This window comes from Hydractinia symbiolongicarpus, chromosome 2 (assembly GCF_029227915.1).
Source record: "Hydractinia symbiolongicarpus strain clone_291-10 chromosome 2, HSymV2.1, whole genome shotgun sequence".
Lineage (NCBI taxonomy): Eukaryota > Metazoa > Cnidaria > Hydrozoa > Anthoathecata > Hydractiniidae > Hydractinia > Hydractinia symbiolongicarpus.
In genome coordinates, this window is record NC_079876.1 from 32,855,944 (window position 1) to 32,882,318 (window position 26,375).

At 33.3% G+C, this 26,375-nt stretch overlaps 3 protein-coding genes across 6 annotated transcripts; 2 read left to right on the plus strand and 1 right to left on the minus strand.

Annotated features, from left to right (window-relative positions):
• The first annotated feature begins 5,471 nt into the window (after window positions 1-5,471).
• On the plus strand, window positions 5,472-21,080 carry LOC130630717 (uncharacterized). Of its 3 annotated transcripts, XM_057444307.1 has the most exons (3): window positions 5,472-5,697; window positions 20,015-20,582; window positions 20,944-21,080. In XM_057444307.1, the coding sequence occupies exons 1-3, from the start codon at window positions 5,581-5,583 to the stop codon at window positions 20,973-20,975; spliced, it is 717 nt and encodes a 238-aa protein (XP_057300290.1). In that variant the 5' UTR covers window positions 5,472-5,580; the 3' UTR covers window positions 20,976-21,080. The 3 variants fall into 3 exon arrangements, with proteins under 3 accessions (XP_057300290.1, XP_057300289.1, XP_057300288.1); XM_057444306.1 differs by lacking the exon at window positions 20,944-21,080 and having other exon boundaries at window positions 20,015-20,734; XM_057444305.1 differs by lacking the exons at window positions 20,015-20,582; window positions 20,944-21,080 and adding an exon at window positions 12,682-15,031 and having other exon boundaries at window positions 5,581-5,697.
• LOC130630715 (uncharacterized) lies at window positions 15,093-19,517 on the minus strand. Its single transcript, XM_057444301.1, has 2 exons — window positions 18,532-19,517; window positions 15,093-15,182 (listed from the first exon to the last, which is right to left on the minus strand). Exons 1-2 carry the CDS (start codon window positions 19,499-19,501, stop codon window positions 15,178-15,180), a joined length of 975 nt encoding a protein of 324 aa, XP_057300284.1. The 5' UTR covers window positions 19,502-19,517; the 3' UTR covers window positions 15,093-15,177.
• LOC130630716 (uncharacterized) lies at window positions 20,944-22,757 on the plus strand. Of its 2 annotated transcripts, none has more exons than XM_057444303.1 (4): window positions 20,944-21,040; window positions 21,280-21,673; window positions 21,923-22,082; window positions 22,246-22,757. In XM_057444303.1, exons 1-4 carry the CDS (start codon window positions 21,012-21,014, stop codon window positions 22,614-22,616), a joined length of 954 nt encoding a protein of 317 aa, XP_057300286.1. In that variant the 5' UTR covers window positions 20,944-21,011; the 3' UTR covers window positions 22,617-22,757. The 2 variants fall into 2 exon arrangements, with proteins under 2 accessions (XP_057300286.1, XP_057300287.1); XM_057444304.1 differs by having other exon boundaries at window positions 20,958-21,040; window positions 21,325-21,673.
• Window positions 22,758-26,375: the final 3,618 nt, after the last annotated feature.

Sequence of the window (26,375 nt, forward strand, 5' to 3'; positions counted from 1 at the left end):
TTGCTTTTCGTTTTATTTACTGGTTATTTGTTTATTTTCGGTTTAGTCAAATTTTTCCCACCTCGCATAACTCATTAGCGTAAAGGTCTATGGTGGTTACCTTCACTTCAGCAACAAGTTTAATCTCAATTGGCAATTGGTGAAACTGGTTCTGTTATATGCGTATTGTTTTGTAACAGAAAATGCCACTATAATCACGCCTATATAATTAAAGCAGTACTATTTGTCGCTAAAAAATAACCATGTACGACAATATACTCACTAAATACACTTTAGAACACCACCAACACATCCTACAAAATGATCAAACACAAACAACCGTTTTCATATAAAAAATATACCCGTGACATACAATTAAAGCGGATTAATTCATATTCGAAATCACAACAAACAGCAGCACTTCCGAACCTGTTTACTCAATTTATACGACTTGCCCTAAACTGAGTTCAATTTTCGGTCATTATATATCAGAAAATTTTAATTGTCCTCCCCTATGTTTTTAATGCCGATTGTTTAAAAAACTTCCTTGCTGCTTCGGCCGCGTAGATTTTCTGCATTCTAGGAACTATAAAAATAAAATAGTACTTAAATAAATCGCCGCTCGTATAATTGATTGCACAAAAGTACTTATGTTTTTTTCTCCTCAATCTGTTTTTAGTCCTTTTATTATTTTATTGCATGTTGCAACTGGTGTTAGCGTCAAGTTAAAAATTGTTAACTAGGCTTACGTGACATAGTGGAAAGAAAAATCTCTTCCCAGCAATAAAATTAATTGTAATTGAATTACATTATGGGTATAAGTTTAATTTGTCTGGTCCCTCACCAAAAACATGTTATTATGTATCACAAGTCTGTTTTAAAAATGTTTGCTTTAGGAAATGTCCTTTGTATTAGGTTTCAATAGTAGAGCCTTGTCGCAAATAAAAGTATTGCTTTCTTTGTAGCTCACATTACAACAGATGTGTATGACAACGGCTCATGCGCAATCTTTCTCTTGATCATGTTAAAAAAAGTTTTGCGCCGTTCTCAAACGATATGTCATCGCCTGAGATGCACAATTTGATTTTTTGTGAGCAAAGTAAGACTTATGCACACCACCACTTTCGCAATCAAATTTTATCAATACTAACCCTCACAGTCAATTGGTCTAGCGCTAACACACCACAAAACATCACGTCTGGCTGACATAGCACAAGTTGTATGGCAGTCATGTATTAACCAAACAACACCACTTTTTAGAGAATATAGCGACGGCAAACAATTTTTATTTTCTTTAAAGTAAAAATAACTGGACATGGTAATCAAGCTCAACACACAGATGTCATGGAGACTGTAAAGAAGCAACACGAGTTATAACTTAAAATCGAGTTTACAGTTAATATCAGCTGAAGTGGAACAAATATGCGACTGTAATTGCACAATCTGAGAAACATATTACTTAATAAAAATGCGTAACTAGTTCATATTATTTTAAATTCAAAACAATCCTGGCAAGGCATTGCATAATTATATTGTAACGACGTATTGGCGCGCTATCCGGTCATGACTAAATGAAACAATAACAAGTGATGTCATCGTTTTTCGATCGTTATTCTTAGTAGCGGTGGTTGTAGTGTTGATACAGACACGATGTATGGTATCGTTTCTCACATAAAAATAGACATCTGCTATAAGTTTTGGCAGGTACATGCTAACATAATACATTGATTTAAAATATTGACAAACGTTTTAAGTAAAATCAGCCATTAAATTGTGTGGTGTTGGCAGCTTAGTCATCGCCTGATGAGCTTACATCAAAAACCAAAAAAATATTTTTGCCTTAGTTTTTGGAAAACAGACCCTGAGGTATATATTAAGTGCGCGTTCCTAATATTTAGGAGAATTTAAAACTATTTCGCTTTTTTTTTTCTTCCACCACGTACTTTTTCCTAAACGTTTATAACCTGTAACTAAAAGAAGGTTTTTTTTATTTTTTATTTTTTTTCAGAAGGTACGAAAGGAATTAATAAACACCGCGGACTAAAAATGCATTTGAATCAATTTGAATCCTTGTGAACCGTCCAAATTAAGTAAGTAAGTTATGACTTGACTCTTTCAGTAATCAGTCCTCCAGTTCCAGTTTCTGTATTTCATTTGATATTGCATGTAAAGCATCTGCTTTGTATGTGTGGCAAAGCTTAAATCTTCAATGCATTTCTCTAGAAATGAAAACAAGAGTTTCAACAAGGGATGACTTTACATTTTATGCGGATAGTTTCATATTGTTTTTGAAAATAGTGTGCAAATCTCTACTTACTTTTAGCTTGATACTATTACACTAGAATTTATTACGCGCGCAATAAGTGTAATACCAGAAAGACGTTTATAGGCAATTTAGACCGCGGAAAGACATGGCGAATAAAAAGCTCGTGTGATACGGCCCTTTTTAACAAAATAATGCTTTTCCGCTGATGTATACAATTTCTTACAATTTCTTATCTGATTGGAATGGAGGCCTATTGCGTACAGCTCGGCAACATGTTTAATCTCAATTTGCTGCTTCTGGTAACAGCGTATATTTATTTGACGTCTATTGCTGTACATCTGTAAGCTAATTTAGAAACTGGGGCTCTTGTAGTCGAAAACGCCACTATAATTTGACCTATAATCATAGCAGCAGTAATTGTCGCCAAACTTAAACATCCGTTACAATAAACTTACCTTGCCACAAAAGACACTTATACAGCACACCACCAACACATCCCACAAACTTATCAAAAACAAACAACCGATTTAATCTCAACAATGTCATAACCGTTGCATACAATTAAAGCGATAAAACATCACTAATTCATGCTCAATATTATAACGAACAGCAGCAGCAGTTTGTTTGTTTATTGCCTGTTTATTTATTTGTTTTCTACTGTATCTAAACAAATTGTTTTTTGTTTGCCTGTTTATTTTTTGTTTTCTACTGTATCTAAAAAGATGCCCTTAGAACTTTAAGTCATAGGTTGAATTTTATTATCAAACGTTTTACATATGTACGCATAAGTACGTTTGTATTTTTCATTTCCCAATCTATATTCAGTGCGCACAAGGTAAGTTTATTATTTCATTGCATGCAGTAACTTTTTCCCCTTTTTTGGTCTAGTCTCTCACTAAGAACGTGTTACACCTGAAATATTATCCAGCAAAAGGATTTAACTTTCCAGACTATTTATGCACTCGCCAATTTGCAATTGAATTTATCAATACTCACCCTCACAGTGAATAACTGGTGTAACGCGTCAACAAATGCACGTCCTTCCAACTATATCCAACCATTTAAGTCTATATATTTACCATGGTAATCAGAACCATGTACCGTTCCACCGACTGTGCATAGTACAAACTAAAGGAAGAAATTCAACCATTCCAATCTAAAAAATGTTCTTATAACTAACATGTGTAAACTTTAGAACATGTGTAGCTACTTAATTTATAAATAACATGTTTTAGTCCCAAGAGAATCAAGACGGTTTGTATGCGTTTGTCAACTTCAATATTTTATGTGCGTGCAAATCTTTGCGCACCTGCGCACAAACAAAAGAATTAGTACAGGAATTACACGCCAAGCGTTTCACTCCACACTCCTCTTTTTTACTCAACAATCTATATTCAGTGCGCACAAAGTTGCTTATTACTTCATTGTATGCAGCGACCAGCATTAGCATCCTTTTTTTGCTGCAGTGTTGTAATGATGTACTCATAATTTTTGACTAGGCTTGTGCTACATAGATAAAAAGAGTATTGTTTTCTGAGCCAGTTCTATGTTTAAAAATAGGAGGAGCGATATTTTCTTCGACGTCATGCGGACTTGCAAGTTAATTGTAATTGTATTACTGCATTTTATTAGTTTAATTGGCCTATTCTCTGACTAGAAACATGTTAGACCTGAAATATCATCTAGGAAAAGGACACTTACATACAGCGCGAATTCGCAATTGAATTTTCTCAATAATGACCCTCACAGTAATAACTGATGTAACACGCCACCAAATGCACGTCCTTCCAACAATATCCAACAATTCAATCGATATATTTATCATAGCAAGCATAACCATGTACCATTCCTCTCATTGCTATCACGCCACCAACTGTGCATAATAATTAACGGATGGAATTCAATCGTTTCAATCTAAACATTTACCATGACAGAAAAACCGCGTATGTAATGTGGGCCTACTACTGGTGATAGTCATGGTCCTCAGTGGTTTCTTAGATAGTTTTGCAGCTGCATCTAGATTTCATTTGAATATTTTTCATTAGGCCGTGTTATATTAAGCACATCAATCTAAAGGTTAATTATTTACATGTCCAACAAAATCAAATGTGTTTAACAACTGTTAATTTTAAGGTTAAAGCCAAATCTAAGTACTTACCTCGCCATGCCTAAATCATTGCCGTATATTGCATATCTACCGCAATATTTAAATTCAAAATTTTAAAAGGAGGTCATAATAAAAAAAAATCAATCATTTTGATATTATGTACAAAAAAAACCAGCGCAAACGTGCCGAGCATGATAATAATGCAGCGTTTTATAATTTTCTGGACAGTTTATAAACCGTGTATTTTATAAAAAATAGTGCTTTTTGGTTTCAGCCTTGCATGGTATGGCCTAAAGATATATAAGGCTTTAGTATATGACTAACCAAATTGCTGTTGATAATCACATGATACCAAACAAAACCATATACAACATGAATTATCAGAACTCACAATCCAACCTCGGCTCTTTGTCTCATTTTTTATAACTGGACGGCAGAAAAATAGAAAAAGAATAGGAATCGAGATTCCTCACAGTCTCTATTGCTCTATATTTAAACCAGTTGAAAATATAAAAGGTTGTCTCCGGAGTGTTATAAACAATAGCAACAGAAAATTACTTTTTACAGTTTATATAAATTCTTCTTTAGGATGTAGTCGCTGTTTTTATAAGAATAGTGTGTTTTCGTTTTAGCCTCTATGTTCTTATATAAACGGCTCATTGCTTTGGATAGAAAAATGTTCAGTTTGTTTGACATGCAATAAAAAGGTAAAACTCTGATCAGTTTTGTGCATCAAACAAATGTTTATACTTAGAACAAATAATCAAACTTCGACATATTCTTACGATGTTCTGAAAATCTGACAAATGCAGTTTATTCTTACAAAAAAGCGCTTCAAAGAAATATTTTATTTGTGATGTTATATCAACGTACGTTTTTCTCTTCTAAAAAAATAAATGTAACTAACAACACCAGCTTCGTTCGACATCAGCGAATTGCATTCTTATTCGAATCCGATAGACTTTCTATAAAACTAAGCAACCTCGGTCACATAATAAAAAAATGGCAGACATAGACCTCATGATGAGTCATAAGAACGTGACTCGTGATTTGCATGTCGTGGACTTAATTACTTCCTCTCGCAAGGGAATTATTTTATAACTATCATTTTTATTCTTGTTAATGGGAATTTGAGACTGTTTTAGCGTTTTGTTATTTTCCCCAACGCATTTCTGTGCAAAATGTCTATAAGCAGTAAGTAAGAGAGTTTTTTTTATAAGTTTTTGTGATGACTTACTATAACACGGCACATAGACCAACTGCGCCTTCAAAGTTTGATTTCAAGAAAATAAACATATTAACCGTAGGTGTTGGAATTTCAAATGAATATGTTGTTCTATGGAAGGTAATAATATTCTTTGTTATTAATTTTGTTCGAAAGGTTATAAGCCTAAATTTCTGGTATTCTGATGGAAACCGTTCTTATAACAAATGCGAGTAAAATTTCAATGTGTAATTTGTGTTTAAATAAACATGTTTTAGTCCGATAAGAATTAAGATCAGTTGAAATATCTTGCACATCATATATTTGGCGTCAGAAGCGTATTTTCAACCAAGCCTGCAGTAAGCATTTAATTCCTTGCTACTTATCAGCTATTAGAATTTGATCATTCGCCATTACGGGCAGTGATTTATGCAAGCCATAGCTTCATAAATAAGTGACATCTCAGCTATTTGCACAGAAGTCATTTTCTCCAAGGTTTGCATGATTTTTAAAATTTCCACCAATATAATATCATTGCTAGCTCGCGCCCTTGCGTACAAACAACAATTTTAGTACAGAAATCATACGTTAGGCCATTAAATAAAACCTTGTTAAAATGTGTTTTTTTCAAAGAAAAAGAACTGATCGCGGAAAGGTGTTTTAAGCGTCGATTTTTCCTTGCTATTTATTGGTAATTTAAGCGTGGAAGAAATAAGTTCATGCTATTGCACAAGAATTTCTAACGCGTGAAACAGATTTTCTTCAATGTAATTACACTTAAGATATGGCGAATAAAAAGCCTGTCTAATAGGACGCTTCTCAACAGAATAATGTTTTTACGCCTATGTATACAATTTCTTATCAATAACTACCGCATCTATCAAGCTATCATCTGGGAATATGTAGGAAAAGATAGCATGGTTAAAATCAATTGAAATCGTGTACTTTAAAATGGTGTGCTCTACTGCGCACAGAGCAAAATTATTAACATAAAATTTTTCTTGGTGACAATGTATAAGCGAAAATAAATTGGTGTCCGTTTGATTTACTGGGCATTTGTTTATTTTTGTTTTAGTCAAACTTATTCACACCTAGCATAACTGATTAGTGTAAAGCTCTATGCTGGTTGCCTTCACTTCAGCAACAAGTTAAAATAATTCTGTTAGCGTATTCTTATTTGTAATAGAAAACGCAACTATAATCACGCCTATATGATTAAAGCAGTACTAATTGTTGAAAAAAATAACCATGTATGATGAAATACTCACTCAATACACTTCAGAACACCACCAACACATCCTACAAACTGATCAAACACAAACAACCGTTTTGATATAAAAATGTGACCGTGACATACAATTAAAGCGGATTATATCATATCCGATATCAAAACGAACCTATTTTTTCTATTTTTAGTCCTTTTATTATTTTATTGCATGTTGCAACCGGTGTTAGCGTCAAATTAAAAATTGTTAACTAGGCTTATGCGACATAGTGGAAAAAAATCTCTTCCCAGTGAGTTCAATGTTTAAAGAAAGAAGCAGGTGATATACTATGCTCTTGACTATGTATCACTAGATGAGCCTTGTCGCAAATAAAAGTATTGCTTTCTTTGTTGACAACTGCTCATGCGCTATCTTTCTCTTGATCATGTTAAAAAACGTTTTGCGCCGTTCTCAAACGATACGTACACCGCCACTTGCGCAATCGAATTTAATCAATACTAACCCTCACAGTCCATTGGACTAGCCCTAACGCGCCACAAAATCCACGTTCTTCCAACTAACCGAATAAAACCAACTGTTCCAGTCTATATACAATGGCAAACATAACCACGTGCCGATTCTCTCATTGCCAACACACCACCTGTTTTTATTTCCTAATTCAAGGATTCTTTATTTAAATCATTTATTTTTTTACTTTTGGGTAATAATCACTTAATAAAACATACAGAAGGATTCTGCTTGATAAAAAAACTTATGTTATAAGATTGTGGCTCAAAGATTTCACGATGTAAATGTTAGCAACCTCAGCCATTATTTTTTTCCATTTTCCTGCAATTTAAATGTTTCAAAAAAGTTTGAAATGTGACTGCTCAGTCAAAACACTTTAACTAAAAATAATGACGTCATCAAAAGTAATGTCAAATTGTAGATGTAATGAAAAACAATGACTACAGACATGCCTCCTTTTTGGTTGCATAAAAAATTCTGATTCAAACTTTAAAGAGAGGACATTAGAATATGCTACACGAATTTACTTGGGCGCCAAAGAAAGTTCAGTAAAGATAGGGTATTATATAAATGCAGAACATCTTTCTGAAGATTTCAGCTATTTTATATAACTAACTTACTTCTACTTCCCTTTTCTCTCGTCTCAACATCTCCTCAAAACATCTCCTCAATCTCCTGGAATTTAAAACAACAAAAACCGCTATCAATAAAATTTAAAAATTTAGCTATCAATAAAAATGGGAAACTGTAAACATTAATATATATTTGACAAGATACATATTTTTGTACAGCTTTAGCGAATACTGATTACAAAAAAATGATGGGCACTCACCAAAACTAAGAGTAACAAATTGCCACCTACGTCATGCAACTATGACCTACCGTAATAATCCGAACAAGCGCCCTGGGCATTTATTGAATTTTTGGATTTTTTGCATGGGCACTTAAACGAGGGGGTGCTTAAAAAATGCTGAGCGCTTATAAATTTTTCCTAATTTTGTACAAATTACAAAGACAACGGTGATTGTAAATATTTTTTTTTTCTGAAAAATAAAACTGAACAAAAGATGTCTTTCTAGGGTTCTCAATATAATAAAGTAAAAATTTTTAAATAAGCGCCCAGTTTCTCAGAGTATTTTTCGATTAAGCGCCGATTAGATCGGCGCCTATTTGAGGGGGGCTTAATAAGTGCTGGGCGGTTAATGAACTTTAAGGAAATTACCTGGGCTGGATTACCTGTCACACATTGATATTTTGCTTACTTTTCTGAACTTTATATAGCTTTAAATCTTGTAAAACAAAACGTTTTCATGAACTTTAGGGTGCTATTTGATTTAAATTACTTTTTGTTTGTCACATTAGTGTGATTATGAAAGCAATTACACAAATATTATACAAATCTCATTTTCAGCCATATTTCTAAATTGAAGACTAATGCTAACATAAAATAAGTTGTTACTTAAGACCTTGTCAAAACTGGTGGTACGTTTCATGCCCAATTAACAACTTAAGAAATTACAGTGATGGTATGCTACTTTATCTTTCCATAAGGGGTGCAATTTCAGAAATTGTACTCTCAATGAGCGAAACTATGTAATAATTTGAACCCTAATAGGTGCCGTTTTAAAAGTACCAGAAGTTCATTCCATTCTCACAGCAATTTGGTCCCTGTCTCATTTAGATTTCCTGTTTTTTTAATTTTACTCAATAAGGAGAATGATGAGTAGTCGTTGAATAGGTACCCAATTAAGAAGGTTGACCAATGCTTAAATAGGACCTAATCCATTGTTAACTATTTTCAGCAGATACTTGAAGTTTAATTGTTTACATGTGGTCGGTTATAAAATTCTTGTAACCATTGATGCGCATTCTAAAACACAAGAAAAAAAAGTATTTGTTATAATAAGCGGTTAGATGTTACATACATGAATGTGTATCTAATTCACAGTCAGTTTACATTACGTGGTACTTACCGCTATCCACAAAACATGTCATCTGGACAATCTCTTTTATAATAACCATATTTTGTCTGCGTGTCCGCGAAAGCCGTAACGGAAACACGAAATTTTTAAAATACGCACCAATACCAAATGCGATATATTTTGTCCACTTTGTTGCGACGGGTAAATTTAAAGGACGGGCGAACCCGTGGATATTTCCACGGGCTAGCGACTTTAACCCTATATTAAACCAAAAGAAAAAGTTAGATCAACAAAAAAAACATATTGTGACATATTCAATCTGTAAAAACAATACATACGGAACAATGTATGGTTCAACTGCAGTAAACTTCCATGCATCAAGAGTTACAGTCCAAAAAACCTATATCAAGAAGTTGGATGTTAATACTGTTAAATGTTTTGTAAACCTCAAATCGTAATATTTCCTTTCTATGTTAAAACAATCTTTAAAGAGTAGCGCCGTTTTGGCAAAACATTTATGCCATTCACAGGATTGAATATTTGATAATATTATGATGAGTAGGAATTGGAAGTGCCTTGAGTGTTTTAATTTGTGTTCTCCAAAAAACTAGAATTATTTCATTCAGTTATCTCTTTATTTTAAATAACCTTATTATAACAATACATGAATAGTAGCATAAAAGGCATACTTATAAAAAGCAGAAAGTACTATAAACCACCTGAAATGCCCTTGCCAACAACAACATGCAACAACATGCAACAACATACAACAACAACATGCAACAACAACATGCAACAACATACAACAACAACAACAACAACAACAACATGCAACAACAACATGCAACAACAACATGCAACAACAACAAAAACAACAACATGCCAACAACAACATGCATCAAAGATCCAAATGAGAACAAAAATGTGGAGGAACGGAATTAAAAATCTAACATTATTGTGATTGACAAAAAAAATTGTAATTTTCCTTCCATTTTGTTTTAAATACCGTACATGGTAGCCTACATGGTAGAAAAAAAATAAGACCCGATTTTTCGTTTCTTAGTCGCATTTTTTTTGCAAAAAAACCCCAGATTATCGGGCAATTTAATTTCTCGGTTTTTTGTGCATTTTAATTTCGCGGTTGAGCTCTAAATGCATTTTTCGCGGCATTTTAATTTCGCGTTTTTTTGGTTCCCAGTAAGAAACCGCGAAATTTTCATGCAATAAAGTACATTTGTATTAGAGATAGTAGACCTTTTGTTTTTTAGTAACGCATTGACAAAAGTACTTGTATTGGTAGTGACTCTTGTGGGACAATTTAAAAGTTGTGGAAATCCCTAAAACACGTACAATATCTTTGATTTTACTGATAAATGTCAACCACAGTTTACAAGTTTAAAGAAACTTGTTGTTAACTTGATTCATAAAAAGGGAAATTTGGTTGGTTAATGAAAAAAGACTTAAAAAAGTTAACGTAGAACAAAAGAACTGGGCAGTCACCAGTCCAGTGAACATAAAAGTAACATACATGTAGACAAATGTAAACACATGCTAAAATTGGAACAACTACAAAAAAATAACGTAGCCGTAACCTTATTTACATGCCCCTTCACGAAACTCAATTCACCATTTCCAAGACAACTATATATAAATAGTGAACTTAAAAGTGTTAAAAATTAAAAAAAATATAATATTTTTTTTAACATAAATATTTATAATTACAAACTTACACTGAGAAATTTCATTGAGTCATACTGACTAGGTTCAGGTAGTCATTACTGAAATACGACCTATGATAGTCAAAAAGTGGTCATTGTGACTACCTTAACGTAGTCACTGCACGTTGAGAAAAAATGACTCCCTTCAACGTAGTCATTTTGACTACATTAGATAGTCAATAAAGTTAGTCGAAGAAAGACTACCTTTATATCGTCATTACTTACTACCTAATGGTCGTCAAAGGTAGTCATTTTGACTACATTAGATAGTCAATAAAGTTAGTCGAAGAAAGCTGAAAATTTATTTTATTATTATTTATTTATTTTTTTTTTTTGGGGGGGATTTGGGATTTTAACCTCCTAGATTGGTATAAAAGCATAGCATAAATCTAAAAATTTTGGAGGGGACATGCGCCCCCTCGCCCAGTAGGCCGCTACGACCTTAACCGCAGCGCAAGTTTTGCGAAGCTAATTTATTTGTTCACTGAAAAAGAAGGGTCATTCCACAAACAGGCCGCATCACAAGGGTTAACTGCGAATTTTGAAAATTAAAAATGCCCATTTAACCATCTGAACGTGATGTTTGGTTGAAACTTCGTCCAATACTCTGAGCACTCTGAACTCTCAACTAGTTCTCCGTTAGTATACATATATTAGTACATATATATTGATATCGGGCGTTTATAAAATTTCCGCACTAACTTGTGAGCGTTTGGCCTCAAGATACTCTCAAAATAACACTGGGGCCATTTCTTGTGCACTGAAAGAAAAAGGGCCGGGGATGAAGTTTTCCCGGTAATTCGAACAATGGCGCACGCTATTCATTGGATGAAATTAGCATGTGACAACTCGTTTTCCCAATATAGTTTTGATTGATTGCAAAGATAGATCAAAATAAGCGAGACAAAACAATAATCAAATTTTGCCGGGATTTTTCTGCAAAAATGTCAACCTCGTCCCCAGGACCTGATAGGCTTTTCATATTTAGACGGCCTGAACAAGGCTGTTCAAATAAAAAAAGCCTAACAGGTCCTGGGGACGATGTTGCAAATTTGTTAGAGCAGTTTTGTAGATTTGTTGATCGGAAGCTCAATCCTTTTGGTATGGATTTGCATAATTATTATTTTAATTACTTTAGTATTTTTTAAACATCTGTATTGCATGGGCATATCTTTTATAAGTTGCGTACATAGTTATTGCATGTTTTATTCCCCCTTGTCACTTGTTTTGATATTAGCTAGCTAGGTTCTCCTGGTGGAATTTTTTCATACCTATAGCTAGCTCTAGCTAGTAGTGTAGTAGTAGTAATATTTATTTATCAATAAGTCAGGTACAATGTAAAACTAAATAAATAAATAAATAATAATAAATATTTTGTTACAAAAATGACTAATTGATAGGAGACACCTATTAGTCGAAGACTATTCTGAAGGAGGCCACCAGTGTTTAATAATTAATGTCCTAAATAATTACCAATAAAAAACAAGTAAAACATTTGTGATAAATTAGGCAATGTAATTACTTAGAAAGATGCTATTTTGAACAAAATATCATTGAACATAGGGCTTCGTTATATTATTCTTTGACATAGATTCTGTGTTTTTATGAGTTCTCGTAGGTTTCCAAGCAAGATATAAATACAACATTTTTGTGTGCTTTACTACAATCAAAAAGTATATATATATATATATATATATATATATATATATATGTTTTTGTAATTTTGAAACTGAAAAATATTATGTTTTATAGAAGCAAACAGAAAAATGAAATACAATTGTCAATTTTGTGAGCACACTTCAGTTTGTTTTAAGTGGCTTATTAAACATATGTGGGATTTCCATTCATTATCTCAAAAGTTTGCTGTTGTTTGTGGCGTTTCCAGTTGCATAAAAAAATTCAGAAATGAGAAAAGTTTTCTGAGCCATCTGAAATTAAAACATGGAAACTTTTACCTTAATCATACAACTGGTGTAACTGATTTTCCTGAAGCAGTGGGTACTTCAAAGCAGACTGAAGATGATGTAAATTATGAGACACCCATCAACAAAGATGCTAATGAGGTTGAATTGGATGATACCTGTTTTGATGATGTATCTGAATGTTCACCACTGTCACTTGATTTCGATTCAATCATTGCTGATATACTAGTCGAACTCAGAGAAAGGTATTATGCAACTCAAAACGCTGTTTCATTCATTTGTGAAAAAGTGTGCAATATTCTTCGCATTGATAGAGAAGTGCACAAAAAGCAAATTGTTAATTCATTATATGATAATCCTGGACCCTTAATTCATGAAGAGACAAAAATATTTCTTGATTGTGAAAGTCCTTTCAAAAAATCGCTTGATAGATTCCGCAATGGGACAGTCTTGACTAACTTTGTTGCAAAAAAGCCTGAGTATGTGGCCCCCAGTGAAGTTTTTCTTGGTTACAGTGACATTGGTTCAAAAGAAACCATGCAATATGTCCCCATTTTCGAGACATTGAAAAGTATGTTATGCCATGAAGATGTGTTGGGTGAAGTTTTACAGCCGGTGACAGTGGAATGTCAGAATGGAAGATTGATCGCTTTTCTGATGGATCATTGCATCAAGCTAATTCCCTATTTTCTCATAAGCCAAATGCACTACAAATAGTCTTATATCATGATGATTTCCAAGTTGCCAACCCTCTTGGGAATAAAACACATAAATGTAAAGTTTCAGGATTTTATTTTATATTGGGAAATTTAAAACCAGAGCACCGATCAAGATTGAAAGACATTCAGCTAGCTTTGTTGTGTAATGCATCGTTAGTGAAAAAATATGGATATAAGACAGTATTAAATCCCTGCATTGAAGACATCACGAAGTTAGAAGAATTTGGAATTGAGATTGAATTTGATCAATCTTTGATAAAGTTTTTTGGACCTCTTTCGATGCTTGTAGCAGATAACCTTGCTGCCCATGCTATTGGCGGATATTATCAGAACTTTTCCACTGTGGAAAGATTTTGTCGCGTATGTAATCGTGTGAAGTCAAGAATTTGTGATATGACTTGCCATGATATTTTGAGAACCAAGGAGGCATACGATGCACAAGTACTGAAAGTAGAAAAAAATCCAGAGCTGACAAAATTGTATGGTATCAAGGAAAGGTCAGTTCTGAACCAGTTAAAATATTTTCATATAACTACTGGTTGTCCTGGAGATATTGCACATGATATTTTTGAGGGTTTTGCTGTGGATTTTGTTTCAATGCTGGTTGTTATTTTTTTGAAAGATAAATTGTTAACAATACCACACATCAACAAAAAGATAAATTAATTTCCATATGCAGAAGTTGATAAAAGTAACAAGCCTCAGATATTGAAAGATCGACCTTTAACCCAATTAAGATTTAAACAAACAGCATGTGAAATGTGGAACTTGCTTCGCTTGTTTCCATTAATGATTGGCAATGATATAGATCATGATAATGCTGCATGGATGTGCTTCATTCATTTTCTAGATATAGTTGAAAGGCTGTGTGCACCATCTTTTAATGAAGAGTTATGTAAACTTGAGGAAGAAATCAAATTTTTTTTCGAAACATTTCTTACAATATTTCCAGATCACTCAATCAAACCTAAAGCACATTTAATCACTCACTATCCAATGAATATTCGTCTATTTGGTCCTCTTGTGAAGACGTTGCGGTTCGAATCGAAGAATGGCTACTTGAAGTCTTGTGTAGCTGCATCACGAAATACAATAAATTTATGCAAATCTATGGCTGTACACCACTAAATGCTGATGTACTTGTCCTCGTTACCAGAGAAGTGTTTTGATTTAATAAATAAAAAGTGTTCGATTTTTGGTGAGTTTATCAGTGAGGCGCGTGGCGTTACTCATCAGGGCCAAAAATACTACAGTGGAGATGCTGTAGTTTTATCATGTTTTGCTGGCAAGGTCGAATTTGGTGAGATTATATCTGTTTTTATTGTATATGATATACCCTATCTTATGTGCAACAAGTTGGAAGTATTATCTTTTGCAAAACATTTCAATTCATTTTCCATGAAAAGAATTCCTGATGTGTATGCGTTAGTCAGGGTTGATGATTTGCATGATTATTATTATTATTATTATTATTATTAACAATTTCTTTTACATTGACGTGTAAAAAAAAATAAAAAAAATTCTAGCTTCTCGGGAAAAGTCGCTAATTAAAGTCAATGAAGAAGGCAATTAATTTAGTTAATTTGACTTCTTTGCTTTGCATACCATCATCCTGAGATAAAGGATGGTTAGACTATAGCTTTTATTTTTGAGATCCTATATATTGCAAGGAAGTGGTATGCCAGAAAATTCGGGAAAAAAAAAACACAACAAAAACAAATCGCAAAATGCTATAAATACTAAATAAAAGTCTGCCTGTCAAATAAAACCTAATCCATTAATATACGGTTTGCACAACCTACAAGGGCAACTTTCTGGATTCCATTTCTTAATTTTTGACTTAAACTCTTGTAACGTTTCAGATGTTTTTATATTTGATGGTATCATCTGCCACAATTTTGGCGCAAAATTTGAGATAGTTTCAGTGCCATAAGTAGACGTTTTTGCTGTGCGATAGCAAAGTTCTCTTTCATTTCTCAAATTATAAGTGCTACTACGGAACAGAAAAATATCACTTATTATATCAGGTGAGAGTTTGTTTTTAGCTTTATATATTTCTATAGCTAGTGTTTCAAGATTTTTTTCGTGTATCGTTTTTGATTTATCTCTATGTAACAGTTCCTTAAATGTTGATGTATGGTCACAATAGATTATTCGAAGTGCTCTTACATGCAGATTATTAATTCTGTTATTCAATGTTCTATTGTGGAACATCCATATCAAAGGACAGTAACTGAATTGAGAGGTAACAAAAGCCTTCATAATAACTCTTCTTTTTTGAGTATCCATGTAAGGTGCAACACGCGCTAACGCATGTAGTTTTTGGCTGGTTTTCTGACATAAGTCCATTACATGCAAATCAAATTTTAATTTCCGATCAATTTTTATCCCTAACAGTTTCTGTTGGTCACTGTTTTCAATGTACGTGTCTCCAACGACAGCTTTTGTATCAAGTGGTAAGCTAGAAAGAAGATGGCTCTTTGCTTCATTGGCTTTCATACCGTTTTCAGCAAACCATATAAACATTCTTTTTGCTGTTTTTTCAAGGTCTTCTACAACTTGATTTTTATCAGACCCATACGTATATGGGGTGTTGTCATCTGCGTAGCTAGCTATATCAGTTTCAATCGTTATCAGAAATAAATCTATCAGGAAAACGTTGAAGAGTAGTGGGCCTAAAATAGACCCTTGTGGCACACCAAATAAGATGTCCAGTAACGTACTAAATGAGTTGTTTATTTTAACTCTTTGTTTCCGGCCAGTTAAATAGCTATGTATTAATCTCAAAGCATCCTTGTCAAACCCATAAGCGTGCAATTTAGCAATAAGTAAATCGTGATTTATACAGTCAAAAGCTTTAGACAAGTCTGTCAATAACGCTGCGTAAGATCCTTTATTATCTAGGCTTTTTTTACATTTTTCGATCATTGCTATAAGGCATTGCTGCGTACTAAAACCTCTCCGAAAACCACACTGCTGCTTGTTAAAAATAGGTTGAAAAAAAGCTTCAATTTGTTCGTATAAGCATTTTTCGAATATCTTAGAGATATTAGGCAGTATACTGACCGGGCGGTAGTTACACTTGTCCGTACGGTCCTCCTTTTAAAAAACTGGAATGACGTCTGCGTTCTTAAGGCTTTTTGGAAAATTGGATTGGTCGATGTTATAATTTATGCTATTGCACAAAACATTTCCAAAAATGTCAGAATTTTCCTGTATTATTTTCGTTGGAATGTCAGACTGCTGTGTAGTTTTATTTTTATCCAAATCTTTAATTTTTTTTGTAACATCAGATAGGCTGACTCGTCTAAAAGAAAGCTTTTTTCCCGACTCGCCATAAAACTGTTTGATTTTGACAACACTTGGATGATTAGCAAATTTTGATAACGAGGTCTCAATAGATTTATCATTAAAAATATTATCATTTTGTGGATTTTCATTTAGCTTGATTCTAAGATTGGGAACAAGGTTGCAAAAATAATCATTGAAAATCGATGCTATTTCAAGGTCATCAGTGATAGTTTTTCCATTTTCAACTAATGTTATCAGCTCTTTGTTTTTGACTTTCTCAGTAAAGCAAGGTTTAACTGTATTCCAGAATTTTTTATTATCTGTAACACTTTTAATCTCTAAATTGTTATAGTAGGTTTCTTTACTTTTTTGTACTAGTTTGACACATTTATTTCTTTGCTTTTTAAAAGCAGTTTTATTTTCATCGCTTTTGTTTTTTAAGTATTTATTACTTAGTCTAGATCTAGTCATTATTGCCTTATTTAACTCTTTATTCATAAAAGGTGCTTGGTTGGTTCTCAAATATTTCGTTTTCTTTGGAGCATGTATATTAAGAGTGTTCATGACTTTGTTCAAAGATGCTTCAAGATCAATACCTAAGAAATCGGTTTCATTTAACGATTTAAAAAGGTCCCCCCGGAAAGTTTCATGGTCAAATTTTTTGTAGTCCCTATATTGTTGTATGTTCGGTTTACCCTTTTTAAATTTAGTTTTCATAAAAGTCACAGTCATCTTGTGGAAGTCAGATAAGCCTGTTTCCACAACATTAGTGTGTTGAAAGCTTGATGATTTGTTAGTAAGGATCAAGTCGATGCAAGTTGGGTTGCATTGGCTTTTAAAACAAGTAGGCTCTTTTACAAGGTTATGCAAACCATACATTTTTGCAAAATCAGAAAGTGGAATTTCGCTTGGTTCAGCATTGAAATCACCGATCACAAGAAGATTGTCATAAGTAGCAGAATGTTTAGCAAGTTCCTCTTCAATATATTGCAAATGTTTTTTCAAATTTTGTTTATGAGGGTTGTATACGCAACAGAGGAGCCACTTTTGTTTCCGCAGATTTATTTCCACTAATAAATATTCTGCATGGTTTTGAAATTTACAGGTAATGGGTCGGGATGGAATATCTTGCCGTACATACAGCAGAATACCGCCACCGAAACAGTCTCGGTCTAGCCTGTATGGTTTGGTATAGCCATTGATAAAAAATTGTGCTGTGGGAAAAGAGTTGTCGATTTTAGACTCTGAGACCATCAAAATGTCAAGATTACCATCTACAGTCGCAGAAAGCATCTCAAATTTGTTTCTTATTGAGTTGATATTTATATGCCCAATAGCTACTCTATGAAGGTTTTTAATGCGCAAGTTATTTAATCTCGTATGAGCGTTTAACTCGCAGGGAATAGAATTGGAACTTGCAAAACACTGTGCTGGCTCAGAGTTGTTATGACTTTGTTCGCAAATTTCAGAACACCATGATGATACATAACTATCGTTAGTGTGATCATTGTGTAAAAAATTTGTAATTTGATTTTCATCCCCGTTTTCAAACACTTCTTTTTCAATTTCATTTGAAGTGCTTAACGAGGGTAAAAATCAGATTCTGCTTAGACCATCAACAAAATTTAAAGCCAAACGAGCCAAACCCCTACTATTCAAGTGAAGTTTACCTTGGTTGAGACAGTCTTGTTTCATATTGCTGTTATCAATAAATATTAAGTTTTTCGATTGACATAGACTTTCAATTCTTTGATTTGTGTCACTAATTTGTTTATTATAGTTGCCATCATATCTATTTACGATTCCAGAAATAAGAATTTCTATTTTCTTATCTTTATCAATTTCGCGAATTGTGTGGATAACATTCTTCAGCTTTTTTACTGTGCCAATCCCGTTCGTAATATCATTGGTTCCAGAGTGAATAATAATTGCATCCGGAAGTTTTCGTGAGTATGGCTTAACATGATCGACAATATCTTCAGTTGTAGCACCAGGCTGACAACGAATTCTAACAGAGTCTGTCTTTGATATTCCGTATGGTCGAATATGTTTTACGATTGAATCACCTACCACAATAATCTGTTTCCTTTCGTTTGATGTTATATTCAGATCAAGGTTTCTGTGTTCGTCGTGTGTACTTTTTTTGACGTCGTTAACATTTTTTTGATTTTTCTTTCGAGTTGTGATGTTAGCATCACCTAATTGATCATTTGAATTCACGAGAGTTGGCCGGTCGTTATCTTTCTTTTGTGTGGAGATATCGACACTTAAAGGTTGGTTAATCGTTTCTTTTGTATTATCATAAGTTGTCAGTTTAACATTTTTAAAAGTTTTCGACTCCGTTGCCATAGTAATATTATTCTGTGAAGGCGTCTCTGCATTTTTTGTGATATAATTTTCATCAGTATTTTTTAAGAACAATCGCAGGATTTCGTCCTTAGAACTCAACTGCTCCCTCAGAAATTGAATTTCCTTCAATAGGTGATCAATAAGAACTTCATTCTTACCGTTAATGATTTCACTCACGTCTTTTAAAATTTCAAGCTTCAGTTCTCGTTTTTCTGATTCCAACAACTTTTTGTTAATTATTTTTTCAGTCGAGCTGATGAAATTTGCTGTATTAACTAAAGTGGGTGACATACTTTGTTAAGTGAAGTCCATTGGATTCTTTTCAAGATTGTCTATAAGTTTTTTGATGTTAATACTGTTTGTGGATTTGTTCGATGTTACCTCCATCTTAAGTTTTTTTATCTGTCTGTTAAGTTTCGTGATTACCACCCTCTGGGTATTTATCATTTGGAGCAAATGTTCATACCTCTTTATCACTACATTCAATGCACCAAATAATATATAATAATCTACAACTTTTTTGTTATGTTGTATATAAAATGTTAAGATAATAGTTTAAAAATGTTAGAAGAAAGAGAGTATGCTTAATAATACTGTGTTCCTACTTTTTTTGGAGTAAATTGAGAAGGTGTTTTTTGTTTGTTAGTTTTACTATTGACATTTTGTGACTTTGGTTAAAGTAATTGAAATTCACTATTTTGCAACCTTTTCCTTGTGTCAGATATTGACATCTTTGTGGTCATACTGTTTTTTGACCAGTATCTCTATTGAAAATCTGTATCTTAACATTATTGTTATTTATAGTGCATAAAAATGGTGTTATTTGACACAGAAATAATCTTGTTGGTTGAATATTTGAACATGAGAAAACGTATTGAAGTTTTTGATACTGATGACTTAAAAGAATTAATTGAAACAGCCTTTTCTGCCAGTCCAGTGAAGCTTTCCCAAGAATACCTTGTGCAATATTTTGACAGTGAAATCCAAGATTATTTAGATCTTGATGACGAAAAGGTCCTGGAAGTAAACAAAAAAATAAAGATTCTCCCAGTTGATGATGTTTCGTTGAATGAGTCTTTGTCACGTTCGTTTAACGAACCATGTGCAGCACAGCCTGACATGAACAAGGAAAATGATGAATCTAGCAGTAAAAATGAAAAATTGGTAAAGGAACCTGACGAAAATGTTGAAAAATTATCTACTTTTAGTTGTGGTAGCTCTTCCAATACTAAGCCATGGCCACATCCATTTATAATTAAAGATAAAATGGTTCGGCCATCCACACTCAAACTTCTGCAACACAAAGTGAAACTAACTACTGCAGATGTGACATCTCTATTCTCTTCGATCTTGGATGAAGTGATTGAATATAGTAAGATCTTTCAGTTGTTAATATTTTTAGGTGTTTTCATTCATATTAATTTCCACTTTTTTTTTCAATATAAGCACTCCAGTAGTTATACGTGCAAGCAGTCAGTTGGTATAATTTACAGAAATTTTCATCTAAACGTCTATTTCTGGTAAAATGGGGTATGCATGTGGTGAAACTCACACACAGTGTTCTGCATGTGCATTAGCGTGTGCTGTTTCAGTCTAATAAATTTTGTAGTTTTACGGATGCTATCAGTAGCAGGCATCAAAGATTTTTGAGTGTGCACTTGCTATTGCACACGTCTCCTGAAACAGACTGCAAGGATATAAAAATGCTGTTTAACATTGGTCAATATTTTTAGCTATCCAACACCATGGCAATACATGGAACTAACAATGGCGATTTTGGTGAAGTGGCCTCATCTGATGAATGCATATCCAACAGAATTGGATGCTAAGGTAATGTTCTAACATGTTAGTCTCCTTTGAATCCTTGGTGTAAACTTAATTATCAGCGTTTGCTAAAGTGTAAGCACTGCATCACTCCACGTTTAAATTTAAGTGACTCGTGTACCTCTCAAGTGAATGACTGATTATCTGAATTCAGCTCTGGTTTATAATATGTTGCATGGCCTACATGTGAGATAATAATGATGGTAGCAGCGTACCCATAATGTTTTAAAATTTATACCTTTTAGTGGGCATGGAAAAAAAAAACTGAGAAAATTTTTCCGTAATACTAGGAAGCGGAAATGTGGACAGCTTCCTGAAATAATCTTAATGAAAAGCAAGTTTTCTAAGCAACCAAAAAAAGATGCTGCTCATGAAATTGAAGGAGCTATTAGAAGCAGCAATGTCTGGGGTGTTAAAAACCACCTACCAGCTTGTGATCCAGGAGAAGATGATAGAACCATGGAGATGCATAGACGAACCCTTGTCAAGCAGTATAATGTGCATCATTATAACAGAAAGATGTCAGTATTACAGGTTGCTATGAATAAAACATTTTCATGGCGGAGGAAATTGATTATTGAAGATGGGTGTGTAGCGGAATTATTTGATAAGTTCCCCCTGTTAAAAGAACCTCGACAGGTAAAAAGCATTCAAGTTACAGATTTATATTATATTTTCATCGCCTGAACCATGTAAGATTTATAAGGAATGTTATATTTTTGGCTCGACTGTTATTTCTAACAATCGGATCTATTGTTTTTAGCAAATATTTGAGCCTCATATTCTTATAAAATGTATTCCTAGTGCAAAAACTGGTGGTTGCTTTTTTCACGGTGAGCCAGTAATTTGTTCTGTGCAGGAAAATATTTAGGCTTTTTTTTTGTGTAGATTATTGATGAATTCAAGCGTTTAACTGAGTTGGATGTTGACCTCTGTTTTCAACAGCATTTATCTAAAAATGCAGCAAAAATCATCAGATTGCAACCTCCTAAGCTACATATTGATCCTAATTTGATGGAGACAATTAGTTGTGAAGCTACATGTGATGGTGAGATGCACTTTTTTCCTTTTTACCAATTTGGAAATAGTCTGGCAATCCCTTAATGAGAATTCATGTGAAACAACAGTGTTTTCGAGAACATTGCAAAGTATATTGGCTACATCTTTTTTTTTTGTAAGAGTCAAACCATTAGCTTGGGTTTTTCTTTTAGAGAAATATCAAATGTCCATGGTACTGCTGCCTCATCTTTTGAGAGAAGATGCATCCAACTTGTTCCAAAATTTTGGCAAAAAGACCTTTGTCCAAATATGTGCTACTGGTCATGTTCCTACGTTATCAGATGTGTTTAGGACGGGTGCAACATATCGTGTCGTGATCGATGGTAATGAGACGGATGCGACTGACAGCCTCATTATGGCTTTCGAAGTAGTGTTCGCCCTACATTACTTGTTTAACCTGGCTTATCCTACATGCTTAGAAGCCTTTTTCAGTTTTATTCAGAAACATATTATAAAATTAAAGGATGGTACAGCACCCAATTCAAAAGCGCTGAAGCTAATTTCTAAGTTAAACGAAATATAATGTTTTTTGGTTTTTATCTTTCACCTTAACTCTGTTTATGCAAAAACGAATCACACTTGCTCTATTACGCGTGGTTGTCATTAATTTCGTTCAGTTTGAAATTCTGATCAAACATCATTTGAGATTTTCTTAAAACTGTCCGTGTCAAAATAGGGTTTTTTAGGTTGTATTTTGCAGACCAGAATATCCAAAAAAACCAACAACTCGTGTGGTTCCCCTGTAAATTTTTTCATAAGAAAATCTTATACAATTGGATAGATCTCGAAGTGAAGATGAAAAAATGGTATATCTAAAATTTACTTGTTGCATTATCGGGATAATAAAGTCTGTTTAATAAATGACCAAAAGGGCTTATTAGTAAAATTATTCCAAAAGTATTTATTGCAGATTAGTATATAGATTATTATATTAGTGTATATTATTTATTTTTCAATTATGCCGTAGATAATTTTTATATTAAGGATACATGAAACATATTACCCATGTTGAGAAGAGTGTCTATATTTCCTAAACTGCGAAATAAAAGTATATATTTTCTGAAAGCCACATAAATTTCCTATCGAATAGTGTTATTTTTGTCATAAAATAATAAACTGGGAAAACGTAAAAAATTATCGAACACATTTTTCGAGTTGCCAACTTTCGAGTCTAAAAGGTACAGGCATTTAAAGCTTATCGCAAAAAATCACACCATTTAAATCTACTCCAATTGAGTACTAAAATAGTGTCTGGGTTTGGCTTTTTAGGGTGTAGTTCTGAATTTATATCGAAAGGTTGCTTTTCGAGCTTCTCTGTTGTTCTTTTTACCTTCACACTGTGAAAATATCTTAACAATTTATTTTTAAGAAAAAAACAGACATTTAAAATAAATATTCTATGAATTATAAGCTTTCCAATGATATAAAAATCAAAAAATTGACGAAAATAACGATTTTGGTGTTTCATGTATCCTTAAAATTGTATCATATTCCATGAAAGATTCCTATTTTTTTAACATTAACATTGTGACTTATTAACTTATTTATTCTATGAAAGATTCCTATTTTTATGCATATATTTTTTCTTTCAATGTTATACTTTACTAGAAAAAACTTTGCACCAACTTTAGGTAGGGTAGTCATAAACTAGGTAAAGACAGTCATTTGGATTAGGTAAAGACAGTCATTAGGACTAGGTAACAGCAGTCATTAGGACTAGGTAACGGTAGTCTTTTACAAAAGACTCACCACGGTAGTAGAAATTACTACTTGACCTGAGTATATTCGACTTACTAAAGGTTGTCAACCCGACTCACGAAAGGTCGTCATTTACGAATGACTACCTAACGTCGTAATTCTTACTCACAATTGTGTATAATTTTGACTCTCTAAAAAGAGTAAATCTGACTCACGAAAGGTAGTAATAAAAACTCATAAAAGGTAGTCCCGATAGGCACTGTAAAAAGACTACCTTTCGGTATTCAATTTTACTACCTTGCATCTCTCAGTGTATAGTCATGTTTATCTTTAATTTAATTATCCTTTTTTCTACAGTTGAAAGGACCTTGGATTTCGAAATGGGCGAACAGGTTTAAGCACCCTCACGGGTGGGCCTTCGTTATGTGTATGATAAAATATGGTTATCGCCTATGTTTTGTCAAAAGAAAAATCGGTCTAGTTTGAAATATAAAGAATTTGTGGTATAAAGTATTGAGAAACTATTTTTCGAAGGTTGTTTTGAATGTCTAGGATTCCTTATTGTTGCAATCCATTAACTGCTGTAGAAAGAGAACAACTTTGTCTCTTTGTGGATCTATGTCAATAGTTATTTTGATTTTTTAAAATTTATATACGAAGACTTTATATCAAAGTATTCACGACGACGACCAAAAGTATTAAGAATTTCATGAAATTTTACTAATGGGTTCACTCAATCATTATTTTTTTGTTTCACCATTCTGATTAGCAAGCGCTTACTGCACATGATCCAAAGGCGTACTATGCATATGTATGCGGTAAAAATCTGCATGTAGCAAAGTTAAATATTAGAACGATCTTTTCCGAGCCAGACTTTGGATTTTTGTAGAGAAATTCAGTTTCAAGTGGACAAAAATGGCAAATGGTTAAGAATTAACATTGATACCAAATTGATTGGATTTTTGTTACCTTGATTACTAGCACAAATCAAATTCATTTTACATGCATGTAGTTGTAATGCAAATAGCATTTCACACATAGTAGGAAACGTAGCCGTAGGTTATATATATCGCACGACTTTTTACACAGTAGATGTAAAGATTTGAGCATGATGGTATGAGATAAAAAAAGTTGACAGCTGACTGAACAACAAGTTATTATTTTGGAAAAGAATTGTTGTCTCTCCAAACGGTTTTAAATTAAAAAATAGAAAATGTATAAAAAGCGAAAGCATGCCATGGTTTTTAGATAATGCGAACGTGTCGAGGTTTATTGAAATAGGTAGCAGGAAATTTCATTTGTACAAATTGGCGATTAAAATATGTTCAAATTTTAATATAACGTTGCAACCTTCTTGAATCCCAACTAAACTGAGTGACGCGATTTATAACTTTGTCAACACGAACAATTGGAATATTAACGATAAAACCTTGCGTAGATGTACGCAAAATTTGGTAACATTGATCGTTTCTCAGGTGACTTAAATACTGTAAATGTGTTTGATGGTTTTGGGAAATTTATTTGTGTCTTTAATAATCTTAGGTTATTGTTGTAACACTTCGTCTCTCTTTGACACTCGTTGTATGCGATGCACTCTTCATCAAAACACTATTTTCATGAAGAAATAATAACATTGCATGAATATCATTGCAGCTTGGCATAATTTTTGTCTGTCCAGTGTTTATATAATAATTAGCACATTATGGAGCTTCATACCGCGCAGGCCTAGGCACTAGCATAGGGACAAATTTTGATTGTTTTAGGTGTTTTGCTGACGTCAGCAGTGCTTAAACAGCATGAAAAGTGGCAGAGTTGAAATCCTGGTCAAAATAATGTATGGGAAATTAACAGATAATAAAATGCAGACTACCTATATAGAAGAAGAAAGTTAACAGTCAAAGAGAACTGATAATTCGCCCGTAGCAGGATAGTTAGTCGACGCTTATACGGCTATAATACGGTGGAGATCTTTTTCGCTTAAATTTTTTTAATATGTTTATATTGTAGTGTATGCTACTACGTCTTTTCAATGTTTTTTTCCATAAACCCAGCGTTGTCGTTTTAAGAGCATTCATAAATTGAATCAGCTAATTATATATACGCTATATATAATTAGCAGTAACAACCGCCATATTTGTTATGAAGAAGCTGAGGCCATGCAGGGACAGCAATGTCGGTTAATTAACCGGTATCAGTTCGAAAATGAATATCTTTTATGCACAGTCGTTTCTTGTTATTTTTTTTATTATTTATTTTATTATCGAGGAAAAGTGTGGAAATTAAACAAATAAGATCTCTACCGTATAATTAGCCGCACAAGCAGCTAATTTTACTGTATGTGCCGTATAATTCTTCTGCATGGCTAACTGTCCCGTGCAGGCTAATTATCAGTTCTCCCTTACTGGTTAAGTTATGATTATGGCGGGAATTATATGCAATTCTGTACACATTAGAAACATTCAAAACCATATTGAAAGGAAAAATTATAAATTGGAAATCGACAATTTCGCAGCTACTATAATAACAAAATCAGGTAGTGCAAAATCCCTGCTACAAGAAATAGCTGAACGTATTTTCAAAATCG